The following is a 23,292-nucleotide window of genomic DNA, read 5'->3' on the forward strand; positions in this document are numbered from 1 at the left end:
CAAAGGATGGTGGAGGTTTGACAGCTTGAAGAATTTCAAAATTCTCATAGAATAGTTTTTGAAGTTCCTTGATTGGGCACTGTTGATCCTGCTAGAATAGCTTCTTTATGAATGATCTATACATCCTATTGTGTCTGTGTAGGCACATTATCTTGAGCGTTGTTGTACTTCAGTCATCTGTGTTGAAGTGCTGAGAATGGCCTGCTAATGTTTTTCAGTACTTCATTCATCTAAGGGGCCACCTTCAGTTTGTCTTTTATGCACTTATTTTGGGGATTAATAAATCAAAGGCAGAGGAAATGTATTCATACAGATTTTCTACTGAGTTTGTTTTCAGGTGAGTATATATTAGGTGTGGTTCCAACTACTGCACATTTAGTCTGTCCCACTGTCTGGAGGCTGTATTAGGATGCTAGGATTGAAGTGATAATTTGAGATATTGATTGAGGCAGTTCTGACTGGAACATGTAATAGGTGATTTTTTATTTTAAATATTGGTTCAGTCTAGGTTTGAATAAATGACATCCAATGTAGGACCTATCTTGGTGTGTCCAGAGTTGGTCTGTTGTAAGTTGTGTGTATTTAGTCCACACAGGATAGCATGCGGTTGAGGCTTATTTGGTTTATCAGGCCAAATGTTCAGGTCACCAAGTACAGATATGTTGGCCAGTTTTGTTGATCTGAGACTGGCCAAGAAAGCATCCATAAAATTTAAATTGTTTTGTGCAGGTCTAGAGAGCAAAAGGAAGTGGCAGGTGAAAGTGGGGATGGTTTGGCATCAATCAAGAAGGGCTTCTCAACTATGCAGTCACCTCTTCCAAGTTGGCAACTATTATGCTGTCCTTAAATAAAGTACCAAGTCGGTCACCTTTTCTTCCCTTCTTGGGTATGGGTAGATAAAGGAGGATAGCTTCATGTAGTACTGGCGGCATGTCTTTTGCCAACCAGATTTCAGTTTAAAGTTTTAGCATTTCTAGTTCTGTAACTGCTAGTAGATCAAAGATGTTGTATTTATTTTTGCTCATCGAATGGTCATTCATAAACAAGCTACTTAGACGAGGTAGTTTTGCTTTGTGGAAGGAAGTATATATCTCTGGGCTGTTGCTGGTCTTATCCATTGATCTCTTTATGTATATGTGGTTACTTTTGGTTAAGCTATGTTCTTTGAGAGAACTGGAAGGTGAGAAGGTGTGATCTTCTGCTGAATTCTGGAGGAATTGTTGGAGTAATGGTGCTGGGATTGTGGCATTCCTTGCTCACTGTCCTGCTCAAGTAGGTTTATCAGAGTATAAATGGAGTTTTATGGGAGAGAGAGAAAGATTCAGATTGCCTTGGTGAAATAGTTGTTGGTACAGGATTAGGTTGTGCTGCTGTGTTAAAACAGAGTTGAGTTTTGTTGTGGTGCAGTATGGATGATGCAAAGTTTGCGAGATTGGTGTTTTTTCCTTTTTGTTTGCTGAGAGTGGAATAGGGTGTAAGCAAGGAGTTAATGGAACATGGAGGTCTAGTTTTAGCAGACCTTGAAAAAGCATAAACATTTTAGCAGACCTGCTGACCTGAATAATCTATTCGACTTGACTGTAATGCACTTGACCCGTAAACTTGTCTCAGACTGTGTGGTCCTAGGCAAATATTTTATTTCACCAAGTCACTTTTACATAATTATCACATATGAGAGCACCTTCAAATAAGGGTGTTTGGTACGTCTGCTGTACAAACAAAAGCTTTTCTGTTTGATTTATAAGGTTAAACTTTTGTTGTATGTACTATACAATACTAGCCCACGTGTAGGGTACATGTGAACCCCTGACTTGCCTCTTAGTTCACTAATAGCATTGTCATCAGGAAGAGGCAGGAATTATTCTCAGTTCAAGTTCAAAACTCTCCTTTTTAATGAATAAAATACTAAAGCATGATGTGGTAGAACGGTGTGACAGCATATTTTCCAATGCAAATGCCACAACTTTTACACGGACACTCAATTTTACTGATAAAACGATATAGCATACAAAAGATAATGTGTGTACAGTGAGTTTAAAGTAAAGTCTTTTGATTTGCTTTGATCCTATTAAAATATTTGTTCTCATCACGTTTCAGAATTACAGTGCTTCCCTAACTGCTAATATATTCTGAAGTATTTGCACAGGTCAGTTACAAGCTATTTAAAAGTGTTAGGAGAAAAACGGTCATCCTACAGCCTTTCATGTCACACTGCCTGTGTTCCAGCATGATTGTCACATAGTTCACTTTACAAAATTCACTAACTTTGCAGTCACAGAAAAAAGTAAACGCCAATCTCCAGTATTAAATAAGCAAACAGTTTGTAAACCGGTGTAAGCGGACATCTGCCGTCCATTTTTTAACCACAGCAAATATTAGAAGATAAAAACAAGATGTAAAGGCATCTGCATAGCTTAGTCACTTTCTGAATGAACAGAGCACCTGTTATTTGCCAGCTGGAGCTCCCTCGCAAGAACAGGTCAGTAGGCCCCAAAATAGCTTGCCCTGATAAAATCGGACTCACAATTGGGAGTGGGTGACTAAGTTTGTCCAGGCCTGTTTAATGATCCAAAAATCAACAATTGAGTCGTTGTTGGGTGGGTATGAGAGACATGAATTGGGTGGGTTTGTGTACTATTGAGGTGAGCTGAGTGATTAGTGTTAGATGAAGAAGGAAAGTGTGAAAGGTCAAGGTGGGAAGGTCTGATCTTTTCTGGCGGTAGGATTGGTTATGGTGTTAGATGAGGATTGGTGGCACGTGGTATTATGTGTCGAATGTGTTTGTGAAGGGGAAATTGTGTTTGTGGACCATGAGGGAATACTAATAGCTGAAATATTCTTGTATATCATATTTGTTATAGGAATTGCAAGTAGCAAGTGGAGGGAGAATTTGGATCAGTTAGGATTGGGAGCTTTGGCATGCTGCAATAGGTGAGATAGGTGCAGGGAGTGTGGTTGTCAAAAGGTGGGGGTTTAGCCTGCTGTGTTGGTTGTAAATCTGGTGTGAATGGGTGACAGAAGGAGACATAGTAGGAAATGGCTTTTGAGTAGAGAAGGGAGGTGATCGGTGGCAGTGATCTAGTAGATAAGAGGAGACAAAAGTGGACAGGAGGCGAGTGAGCTATGCCGTAGAAATAACAGTAGTTAACAGGGGTAGGAGTATGATAGGCTACAAGATTAATTTCATAAAAGTCGAAGTATGCTTTCTGAATGTAATAATTCTAGGATGTAAATTATTCGGTGAAGGAAAATAACCTGCATACACCTGGGTTATTAGAGAAAGCCGGATGCTTGAAACCCCCTCCATCGCAATTATTTAAGGGAATGAGATCATTTTAACTGGATCCCTAAATTTACGCTTAACATATTTGTCACATTATACTGACTGAGGTCCTTACATCGGCTGATCCGTTCTTTTCTTAAAAATAAAGGTGTGAAGCACGAATGTATGCAAATACTCAATAGACTTAAAAAGAAAAAACACTTAATTTAGTGATCTGAAAAGTACACCCAGTCAATCTGGATACACATTTATTATTTATAATAAGGGACAAACAATACCTTTAATATTTTTCTTTACTGATTTGTAATGAAGGGAAAACAATACTGTGAGAAGGTAGCCTCTTGCTAGCATGGTTACCTCCACTTTTAGCCTGTTTGTGAGTATATGCCAGTGTGTTTTATCTGTCTCACTGGGATCCTGCTAGCCAGGACCCCAGTGCTCATAGTTTGTGTCCTGAATGTGTATACCTGTGTAGTGCCTAACTGTGTCACAGAGGCTCTGCTAATCAGAACAAAGTTACTAAGTGTGAGGGCACCCTTGCACTAGCAAAGGTGCCCCCACAGTTTCAGGGCCATTTCCCCGGACTTTGTGAGTGCGGGGACACTATTACACGTGTGCACTACATATAGGTCAATACCTATATGTAGCTTCACAATGGTAACTCCGAATATGGCCATGTAATGGCCATGTAACATGTCTAGGATCATGGAATTGTCCACCCCCCATTTCAAATATGGTATTGGGGTGCCAATTCCATGCATGCCCGGGGCTCCAATATGGAATCCGGGTACTGCCAAACCAGCTCTCTGGGGTTTTCTCTTCAGCTATCACTGCTGCCACCCCACAGACAGGGTTCTGCCCTTCTGGGGTCTGGGCAGCCCAGTCCCAGGAAGCAGAAACAAAGAATTTCCTCAGAGAGAGCGTTACAACCTCTCCCTTTGGAAATCGGTGTTAAAGGCTGGGGAGGGGTAGTCTCTCCCAGCCTCTGGCAATGCTTTAAAGGGCACAGATGGTGCCCTCCTTGCATAAGCCAGTCTACACCGGTTTAGGGAACCCCCCAGTCCCTGCTCTGGCGTGAAACTGGACAAAGGAAAGGTGAGTGACCACACCCCTGTCCATCACCACCCAGGGGTGGTGCCCAGAGCTCCTCCAGTGTGTCCCAGACCTCTGCCATCTTGGATCCAGAGGAGTGAGGGCACTCTGGAGGCCTCTGAGTGGCCAGTGCCAGCAGGTGATGTCAGAGACCCCTCCTGATAGGTGCTTACCTGACTAGGTGGCCAATCTTTCTCTGAGGGCTATTTAGGGTCTCTCCAGTGGGCCTTTCCTCAGATAACGACTTGCAAGAATTCACCAGAGTTCCTCTGCACCTCTCTCTTCGACTTCTGCTAAGGATCAACCGCGGACTGCTCCAGGACGCCTGCAAAACTGCAACAAAGTAGCAAAAACACTACCAGCGACATTGGAGTGCCTAATCCTGCCGGCTTTCTCGACTGTTTCCTGGTGGTGCATGCATTGGGGGTTGCCTGCCTTCATACTGCACTGGAAGCCACGAAGAAATCTCCAGTGGGTCGACGGAATCTTCCCCCTGCTTCAGCAGGCACCAAACTTCAGCATCACCATTACTCTGGGACCCCTCTCATCCTGACGAGCGTGGCCCCTGGAACACAGGTGGTGGACCCAAGTGACCCAGACTGTCCAGTGGTCCAACTGTCCAAATTTGGAGGAGGTAAGTCCTTGCCTCTCCTCTCCAGACAGTAATCCTGTGCACCGCGTAAACTGCAGCTACAAGGGCGTCTGTGCACATTTCCACGAAATCCTGCATGCAGAGCCAAGCCTAGGTCCCCAGCACTCTGTTCTGCGATGCTCAGCTCCCCGAGTTGATCTCCGGTGTCGTGGGACCCTCTTTTGCAGTGTTGAGACGACCACCGTGTTCAGACTTCTTGAACCTGTGTTCAAGGTCTTCTGCGGGTGCTCTCTATGTTGCCGAGGGCCCCTCTGTCTCCTCTTCCAAGTGGCGACATCCTGGTCCTTCCTGGGCCCGGGCAGCACCCTTTTTCTTCAACCGCGAATCTTGCAGCTAGCAAGGTTTGTTTGCGGTATTTTGCCAAGGAAACAACTCTACATCCTCCAGCACTCCGTGGGATATTTTCTGCACATAGGAGAAGTTCATAGCACCTTTCGTTGTTGCAAAATCTTCAGCTTCTTCCATCCGGAGGCAGCCATTTTGCACCTTCATCTGGGGTTTAGTGGGCTTCTGCCCCCCTGGACACTTTCCCGACTCTTGGACTTGGTCCCCTTCCTTTGCAGGTCCTCAGGTCCAGGAATCCGTCTTCAGTGCTTTGCAGTCAGTTGTGGTCTTTGCAAAATCCTCTGTCACCACTTTAGTGTGTTTCTGGAGAAATAGTAGTGCTTTCCAGGGCCTTGGGGTTGGGTATCTTGGACACCCTTAGTGTTTTCCTACACGCCCAGTACCCCCTACACACTACACTAGCCTAGGGGTCCATTCGTCGTTCGCATTTCACTTTCTTAGTTAATGGTTTCTGTTGCCCCTAGGCCTATTGCATCCTATTGTATTCTACAGTGTTTGCACTAATTTCTGACTGTTTTACTTACCTCATTTTGGTTTGTGTGTATATTTTGTGTATTTTACTTACCTCCTAAGGGAGTATATCCTCTGAGATATTTCTGGCATATTGTCACTAAAATAAAGTATCTTTATTTTTAGTAACTCTGAGTATTGACTTTCTTATGATATAGTACCTATATGATTTAAGTGGTATAGTAGGAGCTTTGCAAGTCTCCTAGTTCAGCCTACGCTGCTCTGCTATAGCTACCTCTATCAGCCTAAGCCTAAGGGATAACTGGACCTGGCACAAGGTGTAAGTACCATTGGTGCCCACTATAAGCCAGGCCAGCCTCCTACAAATACCCATTACATATAAATCCTCAGCGAATGAGAGCTATGCTCTAATAGCCAAAACATTTGCTGCAGTGCAGACTGCAATTATCACAAGGAAGGAAACCAATTATAGTAATACCAATACTATTTTGGGTGCTGCTACTGAAGTAAGCATTACAAATGTATGATTATTAAGCGTTTCCTGTGTGCAATCAGCTGTGAGTCAAGCAAGTACTGACGTAGAACTTGAGCATGATCGTACATTGAAGACACAATAGTTCATCCCATATCAACAGGTTATTCCTTCCCATCCATCTGCAAGAACTCCATGAATACCACGAAATATTTTTAACTGATGGACCAGTACAGTCTAAAACAAGCACAAAGCAGCTGTACTCCTTGGTATGGGCAGCAGAAATTTGAGGGTTCAGAATTTATAAATCAAAAAGATGCATGTGAAGCTCTTACTGAACTCACCTGCACTAATTGCAGAACTAAATGCATCCCACTTAGCCTTGCAAACTGACAAATCAGTTCCTACTTTAATCATTTTGGATTCATAATTCGGTGTGGAGGGATGGAATTTTGAATTGAAGCACCTGGGGGCCAAAGATTACAAAGACCCACGTGGAAAGATGATAAAAGTTAAATCGCTCTGAGTTCGAAATAAATGCTCTCTAGCAACAGCTTCATTTGTGATGTCTAGCACAAGTTGGCACACCAGAGTGAGGGAGTTAAGTCTAAAGGAAATTCTGTCCAAGATGAGCCTGCAAAATCAACAGAACAGGTTTGTAAAGAAATTATCTGGTCAAAAACCAGATGGGTGCAGAGAGACACTAAACTAAGCAGTCCAATCATATAATAAGAAACTCACCTGTATCAAGATGTGCTCTCTACTGTAAACATACCTAAAGTAGGAGAACTCTATATACCAAATTAATCTAACCACTTAACTTAAAAGCCGATCATGAAGGAATACGGTTTGTGTATGCCATGTTTACTTCAACAATACGCATCCTACAAGAGTGTCAATGGTGGCTGTTTCCAAGACAAACTAAACAACATGTACTACAATGCAAGATTCGTCAAAATAGTAAAAAAACATTCTACAACTGCTTGGCCCCCTCCCCCAACTCTATTGTAGAAAGCAATGCATATAACTTCTTGTGCACCTCGATCATGCCTGCCCGATTCAGTCAGTAGACTTCAAAGCCACGGTACAGATCGAGGAATCTTATTAAGCTAGGAAGATAAGGGTAGACTTCATATATTTCATTCTGATCAAGTGCCAGCCTTTGACATTACCAGAGGTAACTGCTAAGGTGAGTGAAAGTGCCCAATCCCAGCATGCCTTTAGACCTAGTTCAAATGTGATTTTCAAGACAGCCAGCAGTATATTACAACAACCCTCTAGTAAAATGGTCTTAGGCAATGGTGGGTCATTGGGTCAGAACCTGTTAGGTGCACAAGAACAATAAATAATATGCCAAGATGTGTGCTATCCAACCACTTCCCTTACTAGATGCCTGAAATGTATGCACCGGATGGGAGGATCTGCATGATCGATCAAGTTTTACTCTCTTGCAAGATTTGTACCATATCTAGGATAGGCTAAGTCAGACTGCAATTCCAGCATTATATTGTGTGTCCGACTTATTACCAAAGTTGGTGAGCTCATGGTAAAGGGATTGTGATTTGAAGGAAGAGTTCAGTTAAACCCATCAAATTTCAATACCAGTGATGAGAACGAAAGGAACAAGAATGGGAATACTATCACCATTAGCTGGAAGAATGTAAGTGCACAAAATATATTCATATTGTGTGGGCCATCATGTATAGCAGACCAGTGAAATTTCCGAAACCACTGAAGACTGTGCGTAAGGCAATTCTTTCACAGACCATGTCGCAGTCAAATTTCCATTACAGAATTAAAGAGTAATCAGTCCAGGTTACAGGATGACCCACTGGTAAGTCCTGAAAAAAAGTGTTGCTAATGTGACCCTTCCAAACGCACTCTCTCTACGATCAGTAAATTAGTCGGATGAAAGTTTGCATATGCTGATTTTGGGACGTGTAGTTCCTGCCAACAAACCTTTTGCTGCCTGCAATGCAGCGCCTAATTAAACAAAGCAGCAGTTGTAGGTAAGAAATGTCTGATAGTAGATTGGGACGGAGAACAAATTAACAATACTAACGGTACAGGGAGCAGCCGAGTTAAAGAAAGAAAAACAAATGGCAATCACTGCGGGGGAAACACCAGTGTTGAGTGTGAGTCACGGTCGCCATGTGATGAAATGTCTATGAATCAAAAATGGTAATTCTCCAGTAACTTTAGCTCTCAACATTCAAATACCGAATTATAAGACTATTAATCAGAATGACAAAATTGGGGAGTCTACTTAGTCAAAGCAAAGACACCAACGAAAAGCCTTCTTTACAAAATAAATGGAAAAAGCTTAAAGAGAGCATGAAAGAACATAGGTGGCCACCCTGAAATTACGACTGGCTTACACTAACATCAATGTCATTAAGAATTTGGATGAAAGTTAAGTTTTTTCTGTTATCAACAGTGTATGGAGAATATGTTCCAAGTGAGGAGAATCCAGTTACACCACTTAAAAGATAAACAACTGAAGTGAAAAACACAGAGTTACCAAACAGCAGTACCCGAGAATAGCAGTCACCCTGCTGCAAGATGCTGTCTATTGGAAATAATTAGATTATCACGTTTTAGGGCCAGCAGAGACTGTCCAAGTTCCACACACACTTCATCTCGACTTAGATTACATCTGGACTCCAAGACCCTTCCTCAGTGAAGAAAACGGAGACAAATATTTGCTTAGGGAATTAAAGACACACGATTCAATGTACAACACTGATCCTCATTTCACTGTAGAACATTAACAGGCAGACGGCTTGCTACACCAAGTATGCAGACTGGTATCTACATATATAAATGCAATAACAACAATTTACTGACACAACAACAGGAACAAGTCCAAGTTCCAAACAGGGAGTAAGTAGAGTTTGCAGCAAACGACCCCCATTTTAAATCTCAATCGAAATACTATAATGAGGATGTACAGAATGTGTCAATACTCACTCATGTTTTTTTCTAGGCATCAATTGAGCTATTCATTTGTATTACCTGATTAATATATTCAGCTAGGTTATTTACCTTAGAATGTAACTATACCAATAAAAATCAGCACGAGGGAACAGAAAGATGGCAGAGTCGTGGGTCAGATGTTTTGCATCTAGCATGCAATTTTCCATAACAGTTTATATTTTTGAATGATATTATTCAACAAATAACGTGCATACTTTGCTAGTGTTAATGAATTGCAAACATTTAATAAAAGTTATTAAACACATAACTGCACTGCATGAAAACAAATTTGTAGCAAGGAATTAGATATGATTTAACTGCATGAACTGCTATTGCTATAATGCATAAGTCTGCTGCAAAAGCTCTTTGAAAAACAAGAGAACGAGATACCGAAAATATTCAAGGGATATTTAATATCCCAGTTAACGATTCAAAAATGACTAAATATATGATATATTACATTTTTGAAGGAGTCCAATTATTTTGATGCTGTGACAAAAACACTGGAAATTTTTAACAGCTATGAACATAAACTGTTACACACTAGATTTACACTGCAGTCTTCTTAACAAGAACTCAGGCGCCATAGAGCTCCATGGAACCTAGTTAATATCAACATTTTATTTCTATAATTTGAGCAATCATCAAAAGATGCTAAGAAAGTGAGAATGAAATATAATTTAATTTCAGTACAGGCAAATTATTACCTTGTACTCCTTATGAAAAACAGATTATTGCATGGTTAATGTAGTAAGCTGGCTCTTTATATAGTACATCAAAATGAGATATACTGTGCAAAGAGTCCAGGGGTTCCCTTACTAGTGGATGGGGGCTTGCTCAAGCAATTCCACGGTGCTCTCTTAGGGGGTAGTGTGGTCGAGCTGCCTTAGGCTTATCAGAGAGGAGTGTTAGACATTTACCATAGGCACAGTCAATAAGTGAGACACGACTCAATAAGGCAATCACACCTATTTACAAAAAGTATCAAGTATCTTGATATATATATTTAGGCGCCAGAATCAATGTGATCAGGTAAGTACGTTTTGCAATAGAAATTATCACGGGTTTGAAAAATCGAGAGTTTGTGCGTTTTTCTGAAGCTGCAATGTTACCCTATGGCAGAGAAAACATATGCAGTAAACAGGTACACCACAACAACTTACAGGACCGTTGTTCTAGATTTAAGCTAAGTATAGGGTGGGGTCCTAGGCAACACCAACAGGTCACCTCGGGTGGCACTGGGGCAGCCAGGTGCAGTTCAGCGTTGGGTGCCCCACTGAAGTCAATGAGTATCGGTCCAGTCAGAAAGATGCTGAATGTGGGGACCGAGGGACCAGTCCGGTTGAACCACCTAGTAGGCTCAATTCTTGCCATGCTCTGGGACGTGGGGACACCAGCAGTGCTCTTCTCCTCGGTCCAGGGTGGCTGGGTACAGGGGTTTCTTGGACTGTCAGCTTTCGGTCGCCAGGGGGAGTCGCAGTAAAGGGGGGCCTGCAGAAAGAGGCTACAGTCGTGGAACTGGGGTCCCAATCCGACTGAACCAAGTGGGCTCAGGTCTCACAAAGCCTTGAGAAGTAGGGACCCCAGTGGTCCTCTTCACCTCAGTATGTGGCATTAGGGTGTAGAGGTGCAGTGGACTGTCACGTTTCTGTCAGAAGAGGTCCTGCACAAAGATGCTGCAGGTGTGAACTTGAAGGTCGCAGTGGGAAGACCAAAGATGGACTTTGTCTCTGGAGGGTCTGGGGACCACGCTGGCGCCCTTGGCCCACTTCAACTCAGGCTAGGGGGCACGGGTGCAGTGCTGCTGTCCGGCGTCAAGTTTTGACGGGCTGGAGCCCTCTCAGGGTCTTTTGGGGCACCTGTAAGATGCACGGAAGCAGCTCCACAGGAGTGCCTTGATCTTAGGTGAAGGCTGGCAGTTCTACAGGACTTTTGGAGGCAAAAGAAGCTGCAAGACAAGGTATCTTTGGCAGGATTGTCGAAGTCAGCAGGCAGGCTGGCAGGGTTGGCGCAGAGTCCGTCACTGGTCTTCAGTTCTCACTTCTGCGTCTCTGAAGTGTCCTTCTTCAGGTCCGCAGGATCTGTTTTTCTGATCCCAGTGGTTCCCCCAAATACTGAATTTAGGGGTGCTTAGAGGAGTGTAGGGTAGTAGCCAATGGCTACTTACCCGTGGGGTCAATACACCCCCTAAGTTTGAAACTTTGTGTCCACATCAGGCAGCTCACCCTTGGGGTGTAACTGACCTGAGGGGTGGACACGTCTGACTAATTTTTTCCACCCGTCCAGGTGCCAAATGGGAAAGGGGGGGTGTGAGTCAGCATTCCTTCTGAGAGAAGCCAGACCTGCTCTTTAAAGCCCCCTGCACAGGAATGCAGTTGTGCAGCTCATCCTGTTGGGAAGGGTGTGTTTACATCCCTGCCAGAGAAGGCTTTGTTCCTGACCACCTGAGAGTGGAGGCTCTCACCCCTGGGGGTCAGAAACATGTCTGTTGGTGGCAGGCTAGCTAAAACTAGTGAGCCAATACACCAGCAGTTGGAAGGGCTTTCAGGGGGGCACCTCTAAGGTGAGCTTTTAGTGTACGTATTATAAAACCATCACTGGAATCAGTGAGTTTATTAATACAAGATGTTTGATACCAAACATCCCTAGTTTCAGTGAAGCCATCATGCAACCCAGGAATTCTCACTGACCAGTGTCCAGCACATGTACGTAAAATGGCTTTCCTGATCACTCACTATGTCCAAGAATCGACAAATATATAGCATGGGCATATCTGCTCTGGCAGATATGTACACACATATAATATATTGCACCCTGCCTTAGGCTGAAAGGCCTGCTGTAGGGGTGACTTGCATATATTGCATGCAGTGTTAGTGGGCATGGCAAACAGGCTGTGTGCCATGTCGTGGTTTCCCCTTTTAGCTGCAGGGACCCCTCACCTAGCACATGAAATGGCAGTGTGCATGTCCTAGGTGAGGTGTCCTTGAGAGTGGCACAAATCATGCTGCAGCCCTTAGGCACCCTCTTTGGTACCCCTGCCCTAGGTACCAAGGGTACCATTTACTAGGGATTGACAGGGGGGAGAAGGTATTGCCTATTGGAGAACAGTTGTACAGTTTTAGGAAAGAGATCTGGCACTGGGGACCTGGACAGCAGGAACCCAGTGCACTTTCAGCCAAAATTACATCCAGGCAAAAAGAGGGGGTGGCCACGTCAAAAAGGGGCACTTTCTTATTAACACATGGATTAATTACAATAACCAATATTGAATTACAATTTGAAAGCTGTCTCATTAGGAAAAGCATTGGATGGTAAAGACAAGTAGGGAACTCATTCTTAAAATATGTTTGGGAAATTCTGTATTCAATGCATTGTTTACTGAAAGAACAATCGGTATTTAGGATGCAAAACAATGATCAAAACAGTCGGAAACTTCACTTGTATGCTAAAAAACTTTTTTTCATTAATGCAACATAACTACAGCTAAAATGTGTGTAAAGGTATCACCAAACACAGCAATTTGACTGTCATATACTGGAAGATAAAAAGAAAACAGTTCTGCACTTAAAAGATTCACCTATTTAGTGAGTTGAGTGAGCCAACAATATTGTTGTTATAAATTATGCCGACCAATACAAGAAGTGATAATTAAGTCCATTGTCAAATACTAAGAAGCTATTTTATGCAAACCTTGGCAACAAGAATAACCTCACCGATATTTAACCAAGATTTAGCATTCAAATAAGTGAGTGATTATTAAGATGTGCAGTTAGAATGAAGCCATTGTTACAGAGGACATAGTCATGTTCATTTACTGAAGGAACAGAAATCGTGTTTCATGTGTTTAACACAACAGGCATAACATACTAAATCAGCAGGAATAAAAATATTAGAGTTATTCAAGAAATATTAGCATCAGCTTCACATACACTAGGGTGCGTTTCTATATACACATATATTCACTGGAAAAAAACAAAGATTAATGTTACAATACAGTTAGGTGAAAATGTCAGTATTAACATAATATTTCAAAACTAAAAAGCCAGTCAACTGAAGTAACTATAACTCATGCCATTGCCGTGCCCAGTGTTCTCATCAATTATGTCATTTCCAGAGGTCATCAGTGATGTCAAAGAAAGTCATTAGTGATGTAATGTGTGAGGCCATAAGCAGAGCACAATGCTAAATTCAGTGAATTTCTAAGGAGCTTTCTCTATGAAGTAAGATATCATCACCATACCCAACTATAATATTTGTTTAACCTTTTTTTTTTTTTTAATCAGTGAATATCTATTTTTTTTAATTTTTATGTAAAGTAATATTTTATCACCATGAGTCACTATAGCAACCCCATGCTTATAGCCATGCCCTGTGTCCACACCCCTCCATGAATGGCCACGCTCTGCACCCAACCACCGCCACCTGCCAGCAGACAATCCTAACCCCAGCTGTGCCTGCGCTGAACTCCCACAGTTGGCCACCCCACCTGCCTCGCACGTCCTTTGACGTTCATGTTATGGGTTAGTTACAGGGTCAACCGCCAGTATGTGGTCAGCCCACCAGACTCACACCCTCATCCTGTTTTTGTTATAATGGTTTTCCGATCCTCCGTGAATCTCATGGAATCACAATAAGCCAAAATAAAAAATAAAAATGTTTAAATTGGGCTGCGGGGGAGGAAAGGCATGGGGGCTTCACCCAACACACACACAAGGTCCAGGAATTGAGGACACCCCTTCCCACTTATACCTTATTGGTTTTACATTTTCAGGACGCAGAGACAATCCTACTTTCCTGTAAAGGTGGCCACAACATGAGTCAGTCATAGCATCCTCATTGGTTAATTCGATCACTCTATGTTTTGAAGTCACATCTCCGTTTGGCCCTGGGTACCACCATGCTCCAAACCAAGGTGGGGTAAGAGAGGCATCAGCAAATCTGAGACCGCTCCCTTTGTATGAATCAAACATCTTCCATATGGTAAAGAAACAGGTGTCAACACTCAAGGGCTGCGTGTACAGAAAATTTACTTTATTGGCAGATTGCCAGAATGCGCTTTGACTGTGCAAGCGGCCATGCTCACACAATGCCATTCTCCTTTCAGTTTTTATGTGCTCACATTATTAGACAACTCAAACATAGAAACCAAACTGTTATAGTGGAATTTATTATATTCATACAGTGCTTAAATACAATACTTTCTGATGCCTGCAACTTATGAGAACTTATTTTTCGACACATGCATATAAATTTAATTTATTACACAATTTCATTCAGCAAAGTGTCTATTGGCTAAATAAGTAATTGGCACTTTGATACATATTATCACAAACACTATTTATAATAAGTTGTATTTCCCAAGTGGAATATCAGTTTGAAACCTATTATTACAATAATGTCCTATAAGTTATCAGTGCACCAAGAAATGAAATATTAAATATTAAGCACTTGTGGGTCTACAACCATCAGCCACTAACAATATGGCATCAGATTCTGAAGATACCTAAACCTTATAGATGCGTGTACAAATCTCATAAGTATTGAGTCCCCCAGGGGTTTGACTATTGAGCTCTACAATATACTTAGACTTCGGCTTCTTCAAGTTCTATTCTCCGTTATCGCAATAAGTTCTTACGAATTACATTAATCTGCAGAGACTTGTATGAGTTGTCTAGTCAAATCAGTACATTAAAGCTGAAAGGAGAATGACATCCAGTTGTGTGAGCAGGGTCGTTTGCATGGCTGAAACACATTACGGCAGTCTGCCGTTCCGGTACATGCAGCTCTCGTGTGCTTGTTTGTTTCAGACTGTAATTGTCTCATAAGAGCAGTCGCCACTAGGTAGTTAAAGTTAGGTGCTAGTTTCTACAGAAAAAGCGCTTTTTGTTTTTCTGATAACAATTGGTACCGTTTGATGAATCTTCACAAAATGTACCAAAAAATATATGGCGCTCACTTAAGCTGCTGTCTGGAAAGTTTTGGGGTGATCCGTCAAGTGGGGGGGCCGGAAAAAAGTGGGTGTCCTGAAACGCTTTTTCCCCCCATGCATTTTTCCATAGGGATATTTAACAGGAATAGCAGGAGAACCACTGGACGCATTTACAACAAGTTTGGCAGAAAGGTAGCTCTTGGTCCAGAAAGCGACTTTGTTATTTGGTGTGAATGCATTCAGTAGTTCCTGAGAAATTAACCAAAAACTAAATATGTATACATAGGGACGCGAAAGCTCTGAACTCTCCCGATCTCATACTGAGATCTGATTGGCTGCCAACACATCTTTGGACTCCGCTCAAGCAGAGTCCCTGAAAAAAGGTAAAAAATTTAAGGGGCAGGGACACCCTGATCCCTTAGCTGTGGTGCTGAGCAAAAAAGCATTTTTTTTTCTTCTTACCCCCCTACCACCCCACAGAGTGTCATGGCAGATTTGGTGAAAATTAGAAAATTAAAAACAAAAAAAAATACTCAAGCTCGGCCTCCCACATTTGTTTTAATGAAGCCCCCAGGTAGATCAGCTCCTTGAAAAAGGAGGGGGAGCATGTAGCCACCATCCTAGGGCTATGATTAGCCCCGGGGACCACCACCTCCCAGGGCTATCTTTGAATGAATTGTGGGGGGGGGTGGTTGTTGGATGCCACACACTCAGGCAGCCCCAGGGACCAACACGTCCCGGGGTCTATCTTTGAATTGAATGCTGGGGGTGGGGGGCCGCACAGCACCCCTTCCCCCAGCCCCAGGGAGTGCCACCTCCCCAGGGCTTTCTTTGAATTAAACATGTGGAGGGCCATGACCCTTTCTACTCCCCCCCCCCCCCCCTCGCAGCCCTGGAAACGCCCCCTCCTACAGGCTATATTTGAATAATATGTGTGTGTGTGTGTGTGTGTGTGTGTGTGTGGGGGGAGAGGGGCTGGGGGCTATGCAGCCCCATGGACCGCCACCTTCCCAGGGCAAATATTTAATGAAATGCAGGGGCAAATTCTAATGTTGGGGGGGGGGGGGGGGGGGGGGGGGCGCAGCTTCCTGCTAGGTTCCGGGTTGCCCACTTCGGGACACAGCTGCTTGCTCTGACAGCTCTGCCAGGTCAGAGTAAACACTCTGCTCGTAGCAAGTGAGACCTGTCAAACAGCTCCCACTTGCTGCGAGCGGAGGTTTCCTCAGTTTCCCTGCCTGCAGACATGCAGACAGGGAAACAGAGGAAACTATTGCTCACACAGAGAGGGAGCTGCATCTTTAGCAGCTCCCTCACTGTGACAGGAATGCCAGCTCCCGCAGGAGGCAGGGAGCCGGCTGTGACAGCAGGGGCTTCAGGCCCTCCCTGAGGTCCTACTGCACACTGGAGGACACCCTGGAGAGATGGCTGGGCCCTGGAGGATGGGGTCCCCGGGGCCGAAATCCGCTGGGGGAGAGGGGGCAACGTAGCCACCCTCCCCCACAATGGACATGAACCCAACGAGGTAGAACTTACTAATGAACCCGTGGAAAGTGCCCCATGTGGGAAGACATTTTATGCAAAACTGTGGACGCTTGCTGGATAAACAAGCAGGTGACCTTCCATTCTGGCTATGATCCTTATTTCACAGAAATTAAACCTCAAAAGGACGCACTTAAAAATATATAAATGTAGCAGGTGTACCAGTTGAAACTCCACTTCTGGAAAGGACAAATGATCCTAACTCCTGGGCAAAGGAAAAGCAAGTGTGCTTACTCAGTATTTCCATATTGAAAAATAATCTGAAATCCTTTGTAGAGATGAATGCATCTTTCATCTGTTAGAGCGCAATCAGACACACTCACACCCACATAGACTCTCACACAACCAGAGACACCCTCTCTAATCTATTCTCACACCCAGAGAGACAGACCCAGTGCCCAACTCCCACTGCGCACAGCCAAAGGTCGTGCATAGTGTGGGGTTGGAGGGTTTGCTGCCGGGACTGGCCGCAGGCCGTGTGCAGAGGTGGTTGGATTAACATTTAGTAATGAAAACTACTTTACGTTAAAATAAAAATTAAAAAAAATAGAATTTCACTGGGAAAAAAAAACAAAGGTTACAGGGACGTTCTTGTTAGGTTCTGAATTTACTTGCACAAAACCATAGAAATTCAGCAGTTTTAGTTATTTCAAGTAACTATAACTCGCTGACTAAGGTAACTGTAACTCGTGCCCTTGCCATGCACAGCTAATTACCCCAGATATTACAGCACTCATGACAACTTTTATAACGTCAATAAAGATATCATTGAAACATTAGAAGTCAAATTATTGAGAAAAAAAAACGACTGTGCATGGCGGGCACGAGTCACCATTCGCCATCACATCACCAGATATCACCTTTGCAGCCCATGCTATGGCACTGCTCATAGCCACTATAACTCCACTTCTCCAGGATATTCTCCTTCCCTAGAAGGAGAAACTGGGCAGCAGAAATAATTAAGAGGAGAAATAAAGGGAGTGGCACAGTGCTGCTTCTCTAGCCAGTGTCTTGCTCTTTACCAACAGTAAAATAAAGGCTTCTTAAAAAAAAAAAAAAAAAAAAAAAAAAAAAAAAGCAGAAATGCACGTTCCCAACCTGCCTCCAACCATTTTGGTCCCTCTCTACCTCTCTAAGTTACGTACCTGAAGTTCTCTTCCTGAAGCTGCTCGACCTGGCTCTGCATTAGGAGCAGCTTCTTGCCTGTGACTCCGGTGCTCTCAAAAGGATCAAGGCTGCTCTGTCGCTCTTTCAAAGTTCTGTTCTCAGTGGCCAAGATATTCTTCTCCTCGAGGATGATCGAGATCTAAATGAAGGAGGTTAACAATAGAGTTGGTGCAACAAACTCATAGCAGTAGAGTAGCAACAGAAGAGTTAACCAAGAGTTGATACCACAAATTCCTATTGTGGGTAGGAGTTACCGTAAAAGGAGAAGGGCAAGCTTCACCTGCAGCATCTAGTCCTGTCAAACATATAAGAGACATCTGAGGGCTTCCTGGAGGTCACTGACACAGCATGTGGCAAGTGAGAAGCACGGCTGTCATGGTCCTTGGCAAAGACCATCCTGAAGGTATTGAGAGGCACAGACTCTGGAGGAACCCCACCCGCCACTCCCGAACACTTGGGAATCCAAGGCTGCTCAAATAACAAACATAAGACATTTCCCCAGGATTCACTTAAAAGGAGTATACTAGTACTTAACTCATTTAAGTAAATGTTGCCCAACAAAAAGAGGAACAGACTGCAGTCATGCAATCTTAACTGAAGAGACCAGTGTAAGTAAAAGCATAGGTTTTCATTTATATCAATTACCAGTTACAAGTACTAGAGTGCTGCCAAGTTTGAGAGACACATTCACCCAGCCCCAACTTTAGAGTCAACAAACCGTTAATGTGGGAGCTTGAAGTTCTATATTTATGTTGTACACTGCGGACCTAAATATCGTAGCATGCAAAGAGCTACTGGAAAACAAGTATTAGCAAGATCAACATGTCTTGCTTTTTTGACCTATTAGCTTTGCAATAAGCAAGATGACTTCTGTGGAGCATTGAGTGAGAGAAAAAGAAAAAAAGAATAAAGGCGTGATCACAGCCATAACCGTCGGCAGTGTCACCGAGTATGCATGTTATCTGTGATCGAGAAATGCGTTTGTATGGCATATGATGGACTCCGAGCTTTTTTCAGGGTTGAAGAATTTTTTACTCGGTTTCAAAAGATGAAAACAGAAAGCAACTTGGTTTAAGCATATAATCCCAAGTGCTATGCAGAGGAAAAAAATTAACAGGGTGCATATCATTGGTCCTCTGACTTGCACCTCTGCATGACCGCTCCACAAAATCTACATTCCTTCTGGTACTATACTAAAATTCATCTGCAAACAAGTGATGAAGTTGTATCACATAGAGGCCACCGTCTGCTGGTGCTGGCTTAATGGTGGATATCTTGGAATAAGGCAAGGGGGCAACCATGGGAAATGACAGGCCCCTGTATGCCGGAGGTAACTATTGGTTTAGGGGGATAGCAGACACCCATGACGAAGTGCTGGCCCTGGTCTCTTTCAGGCTATCATTATCGTATTAGAGAACAGCCATGTCAGATTTGTGGTGGGAAGCAACTTGCAACTATGACAGATCTCTGGCTGTGACTTCCTAGAAGTAATTTCTGACATAGGTCACCAATGGTATGCGGGCTGCACCACAGACAAAATGCTGGCCCTGGCACTTCTGATATAAAGAATGTGATTGGCACCAATAATAAATGTTTTTTTTTAATGGGGTAAACTACTCACAAAAGTAAGGCTCACTGGCACATCATGAAAGTGCTATATTTCAGGAGTGGCATTTCAGAGCCTATGGCTTTTTACAGGAGCTATATAAAAACTGGGTTCTAAAATGTACTATTTAACACCACATATTTCAAAATGGTCTGGAGAGCAGAACAACCGTTCCCACCGAACCCCAAAACCCACCAAGAAGTTCGGGTCACACATTTGAATTTAGGGTAAGTTGTACGCCCCACCATTTTCAAATATCACCAGCCAACACGGACTTCAATCAACCAGGCTGAATGATGGGCCATTTATCTGGATTTATATTAACCTATTCATTTTTTTCCTGATCCTAGACTCCAAACAAAAAGGGAATTTCTTCATTCCCTTCCTTCAACTTATTTCTTCTACTTTTATAACGTATCCCCTCTACAAGCTCTCTTTATTCGTAACATACTGGCTACGAACAACCTGTGCATTTATTATGTTTCCACCATTGGCTAAGGGAAATAAACTGTACCTTCCACATGTCAGAAGAAAAGGGGAGTTACCACAAGGAAATCAATTCCACATAATAAGTACATAGTAAATATGAAAAAAGTGCTAATGAAAAATACTCTTACATACAGGGTTTATACGTTGACACCTGGAATATGAAACTATTAGTACCAACTGCAAGACCGGTTGGAGGGTCTTCTAGGACCTTCCCGAATTCACGGTAGACATGTCCTAGATGTCGCAGTAAACAAAACGCTCTCAACCAAAATAAAATTTTAAAAAATCTATATATATATATATATATATATATATATATATATATATATATATATATATATATATATATATATATATATTTTAGTCTCAGAGAACTTTACGGTATTTGGCAGATGGCTTTGTTCAGAGAACAACTAGTTCAATTACACATCATAATTCATTTCCTAAACCTGCTAATTTTTCAGGAAAAGGGCTCGTTTTCTACGTTCATCTTGCTATCTTGACTCATGTCAAACGTCCCAGCAACCAAGGCTGAATTCGCAGTGCAAGGTACAAAAACTAATACACTTAAAGATAAGCATGACATTTTTCCTGACCTCACTTTAGCACACTCTACAATGTGTAGAGGGAGGTATTATAGTTTATGAAACCAAGAAAGAGTTGTTAAGAATGAAACAAACTACTTTGTCGGCCCCTTCAACTTATAAGATAACATCATGAAAGCATCAGTGTCTCCATAGGCAAAACTGAGAATGTTATAGTGTGTGACTTGAAAGGGCAAGCAGAATGCCAGTAGCAGTGTCAATCTTGGACATTGAGTCAGCTGAAGTTTGGACTTTAACGTAATTAAAAGTGAGGAATCGTTCATGTCAAACATGCTTTTAGGTACACAGATCCTTCAATTTTAATCTCCTTCAATATCTGGCACCACCCTGACACCTCTTTACATATCCTGAAGCTCGAGATCAGAGGGTTTCTTCTGCACCACTCCTTAACTCATCATGGCTCCACACTGTCAGTCAATTCAAGTTGCGTCACACTGCTGCAGTTGTTCTGCTTGCCCCTGTAGCTAGTGTGTCTCTTCTTTTGAAGAAAGAGGATTGTCACAAGAACACATGGCCAACGGTTATTACCTTTTCATAGTTAAATTTATATGGTTGGAACCCACCAAATCGCTTGCTACAGAAAAAAAGTCTCCCCTCCCCCAAACACAGGTTGTGCCTTAAATCGACTGCCCTGGTTCTTTGTGTCCATGTGTTCTTATTAGAGTTCAGCAGCAAAGTGTTCTGGAGAACAAGTGACAGGAATGGACTAATCTGTGTGGAAAGATAACCATTAATTCAGGAAGGAGCGAGAAAGAGGAAAGAAAAGCAGTTATTAGGTTTCCTCAAAGTCATGCCCATGCACGATAAGGATGCAGCATGTTGTAAAGGACGGGACAGGTTGCGCAGGCCTCCATCCCTGGCAGAGACTGGCTGTTAGGAGGCAGGCTAGAAAAAAAAACATCAGTTACAAGATGAGGCGAGTAGCAGCTGGAGTTGTACAACTCACCCAATATCCAGAATCCTTTCTCCAGGCCTTGAGTTAAACTAGACTAGAAGTAAATATTTGAAAAACCTTTTGCCAAGATGTTATAATGCAAATACCGTCACCTAGTAAACAAGCTTTTCTAAAGCACTGTACTAGATAGATCCCAGGGGTAGGTTGATGGCACAATGTCTCTCAAGCGCTGGAAACCGGAACTGCAAACGCACCAATGCACACGTGTGTATGTACCAACACAAATAAAGACACACATGGACATATGATGCACAAACAAATACAATACATCCACACTTTGGTATACAAGTACACACAAACATTTCTGGTTAAAAAGGTTTGAATGGGAAGAAAACCCTGACCCTTCAAAGAGAGGGTTTCAAAGACAGATGGGGTGGAACCAACTGGGCCTATCTAGTACAGGGGTCTTAGAAATGGTGCTTCCCAATAAAGGCACGAGTACAAAATTCACACCCAGAAGTTAAGGCATGCATTGAAGATTTTAGAATTACAAACCACCACATTACCAATCACTAAAGAGGTATGCAACGATAAACTGCAGTTGAAAGAAGAAAACAAAAAAAACAAAAAACACAGCTACAGTGGAAAATCTCCAGGGTGGACACTAGCTCCCTTTGTGTTTTTTATCCACCGCAGTCACACCCAGGGACCCAGCAGGATTGTTGTAAATTAATATAGGTATAGATAGTCACTTGTCATAAAATTCTTGAATAGAACTCAGTGTGGATTTTTTGGTAACAGGGCAGTCAGACCAACATTAGTACTCCCTCTAAACGACTGAATGTGTGAATCAACGTCCAAAGGACAGGACAGGATACAGTCCATAACAAAAGACCACCATTTTCCAGCAAACACTTCCAGTTAATACGTCTGACCCACCCACATATATAATCGGTCTGAAACGTACCTGTTGCTCCAGGTCGTGACAACGCTGCATCACATCCTCTTTCTCTTCCACGTCATCACTCAGAAAGTAATACTTTCGAGACTGGGGAAAGGATCAAACAAAGGTTTTGTGAGCGTTGAAAACCCACATGTTAAAAAGGCCCTTTCCTATGGAAACACTGTTTGGACTAAACGATAAAAGTGCTCTCCAGGAATTTCTTCTCCCTATTGGATCTGGGGGTATCAGTCATACAACATACAAGAAAATCCCCTGAGAGAGTAGAAGAACATAAAATAAGAAAAAGCAACAGGAACTACTCTTCCCATGGAGGCACCACTGGAATTAAGGGAGCAAAGTCCCTTGAAGTAATTAAAGCTCCTGGGTTGCCATGTTTTTAGAGTACACTAATAGATATTTATTTACATTGAATGCGTCATTCAAATCAGAAGGCAAGCACCCTACTGAGTCAGCTCTATTGTAGCCACTGCCGGCATTATGTGAGCAAAGGCCCCTCCATTAATTGCATTACTGCAGCAAGTACAAGAGGTCCTGGAAAAACCTTCCATAGTTTTGGACCTCCTTGGCAGAAAATACCTTAAAGGTTCACTAATGGTTGTGCAATTGGTACTGGGCATCGTGCTAAAAGTTTGGATTAGTCCAGACTGACTTTTGAAGGTAACCCCTTTAGGAATGTATTCTCCATTACGGCAATGCCAACCATTTCTGGACAGCACCCACCACTGAGACATACTCTCTGGGACAGGGTGACATCCATCACATGATCTATACCCACGCCTGGTCTTTTCCAGATTCGACACCTGCAGA

The 23,292-nt window shown here is 42.8% G+C and overlaps 1 protein-coding gene across 2 annotated transcripts in view; it reads right to left on the reverse strand.

Moving 5' to 3' along the window:
• HOOK2 (hook microtubule tethering protein 2) overlaps positions 1 to 23,292 on the reverse strand; it is a 223,062-nt gene that overhangs the window by 128,988 nt on the left and 70,782 nt on the right. For both annotated transcript variants that reach the window (XM_069231854.1, XM_069231853.1), the window contains 2 exons: positions 22,489 to 22,569; positions 17,905 to 18,065 (listed from right to left, as the gene is read on the reverse strand). In XM_069231854.1, coding sequence (XP_069087955.1) covers positions 17,905 to 18,065; positions 22,489 to 22,569 — 242 coding nt within the window. The remainder of the gene's footprint in view (positions 1 to 17,904; positions 18,066 to 22,488; positions 22,570 to 23,292) is intronic.

Source organism: Pleurodeles waltl, chromosome 4_2, assembly GCF_031143425.1.
Source record: "Pleurodeles waltl isolate 20211129_DDA chromosome 4_2, aPleWal1.hap1.20221129, whole genome shotgun sequence".
Lineage (NCBI taxonomy): Eukaryota > Metazoa > Chordata > Amphibia > Caudata > Salamandridae > Pleurodeles > Pleurodeles waltl.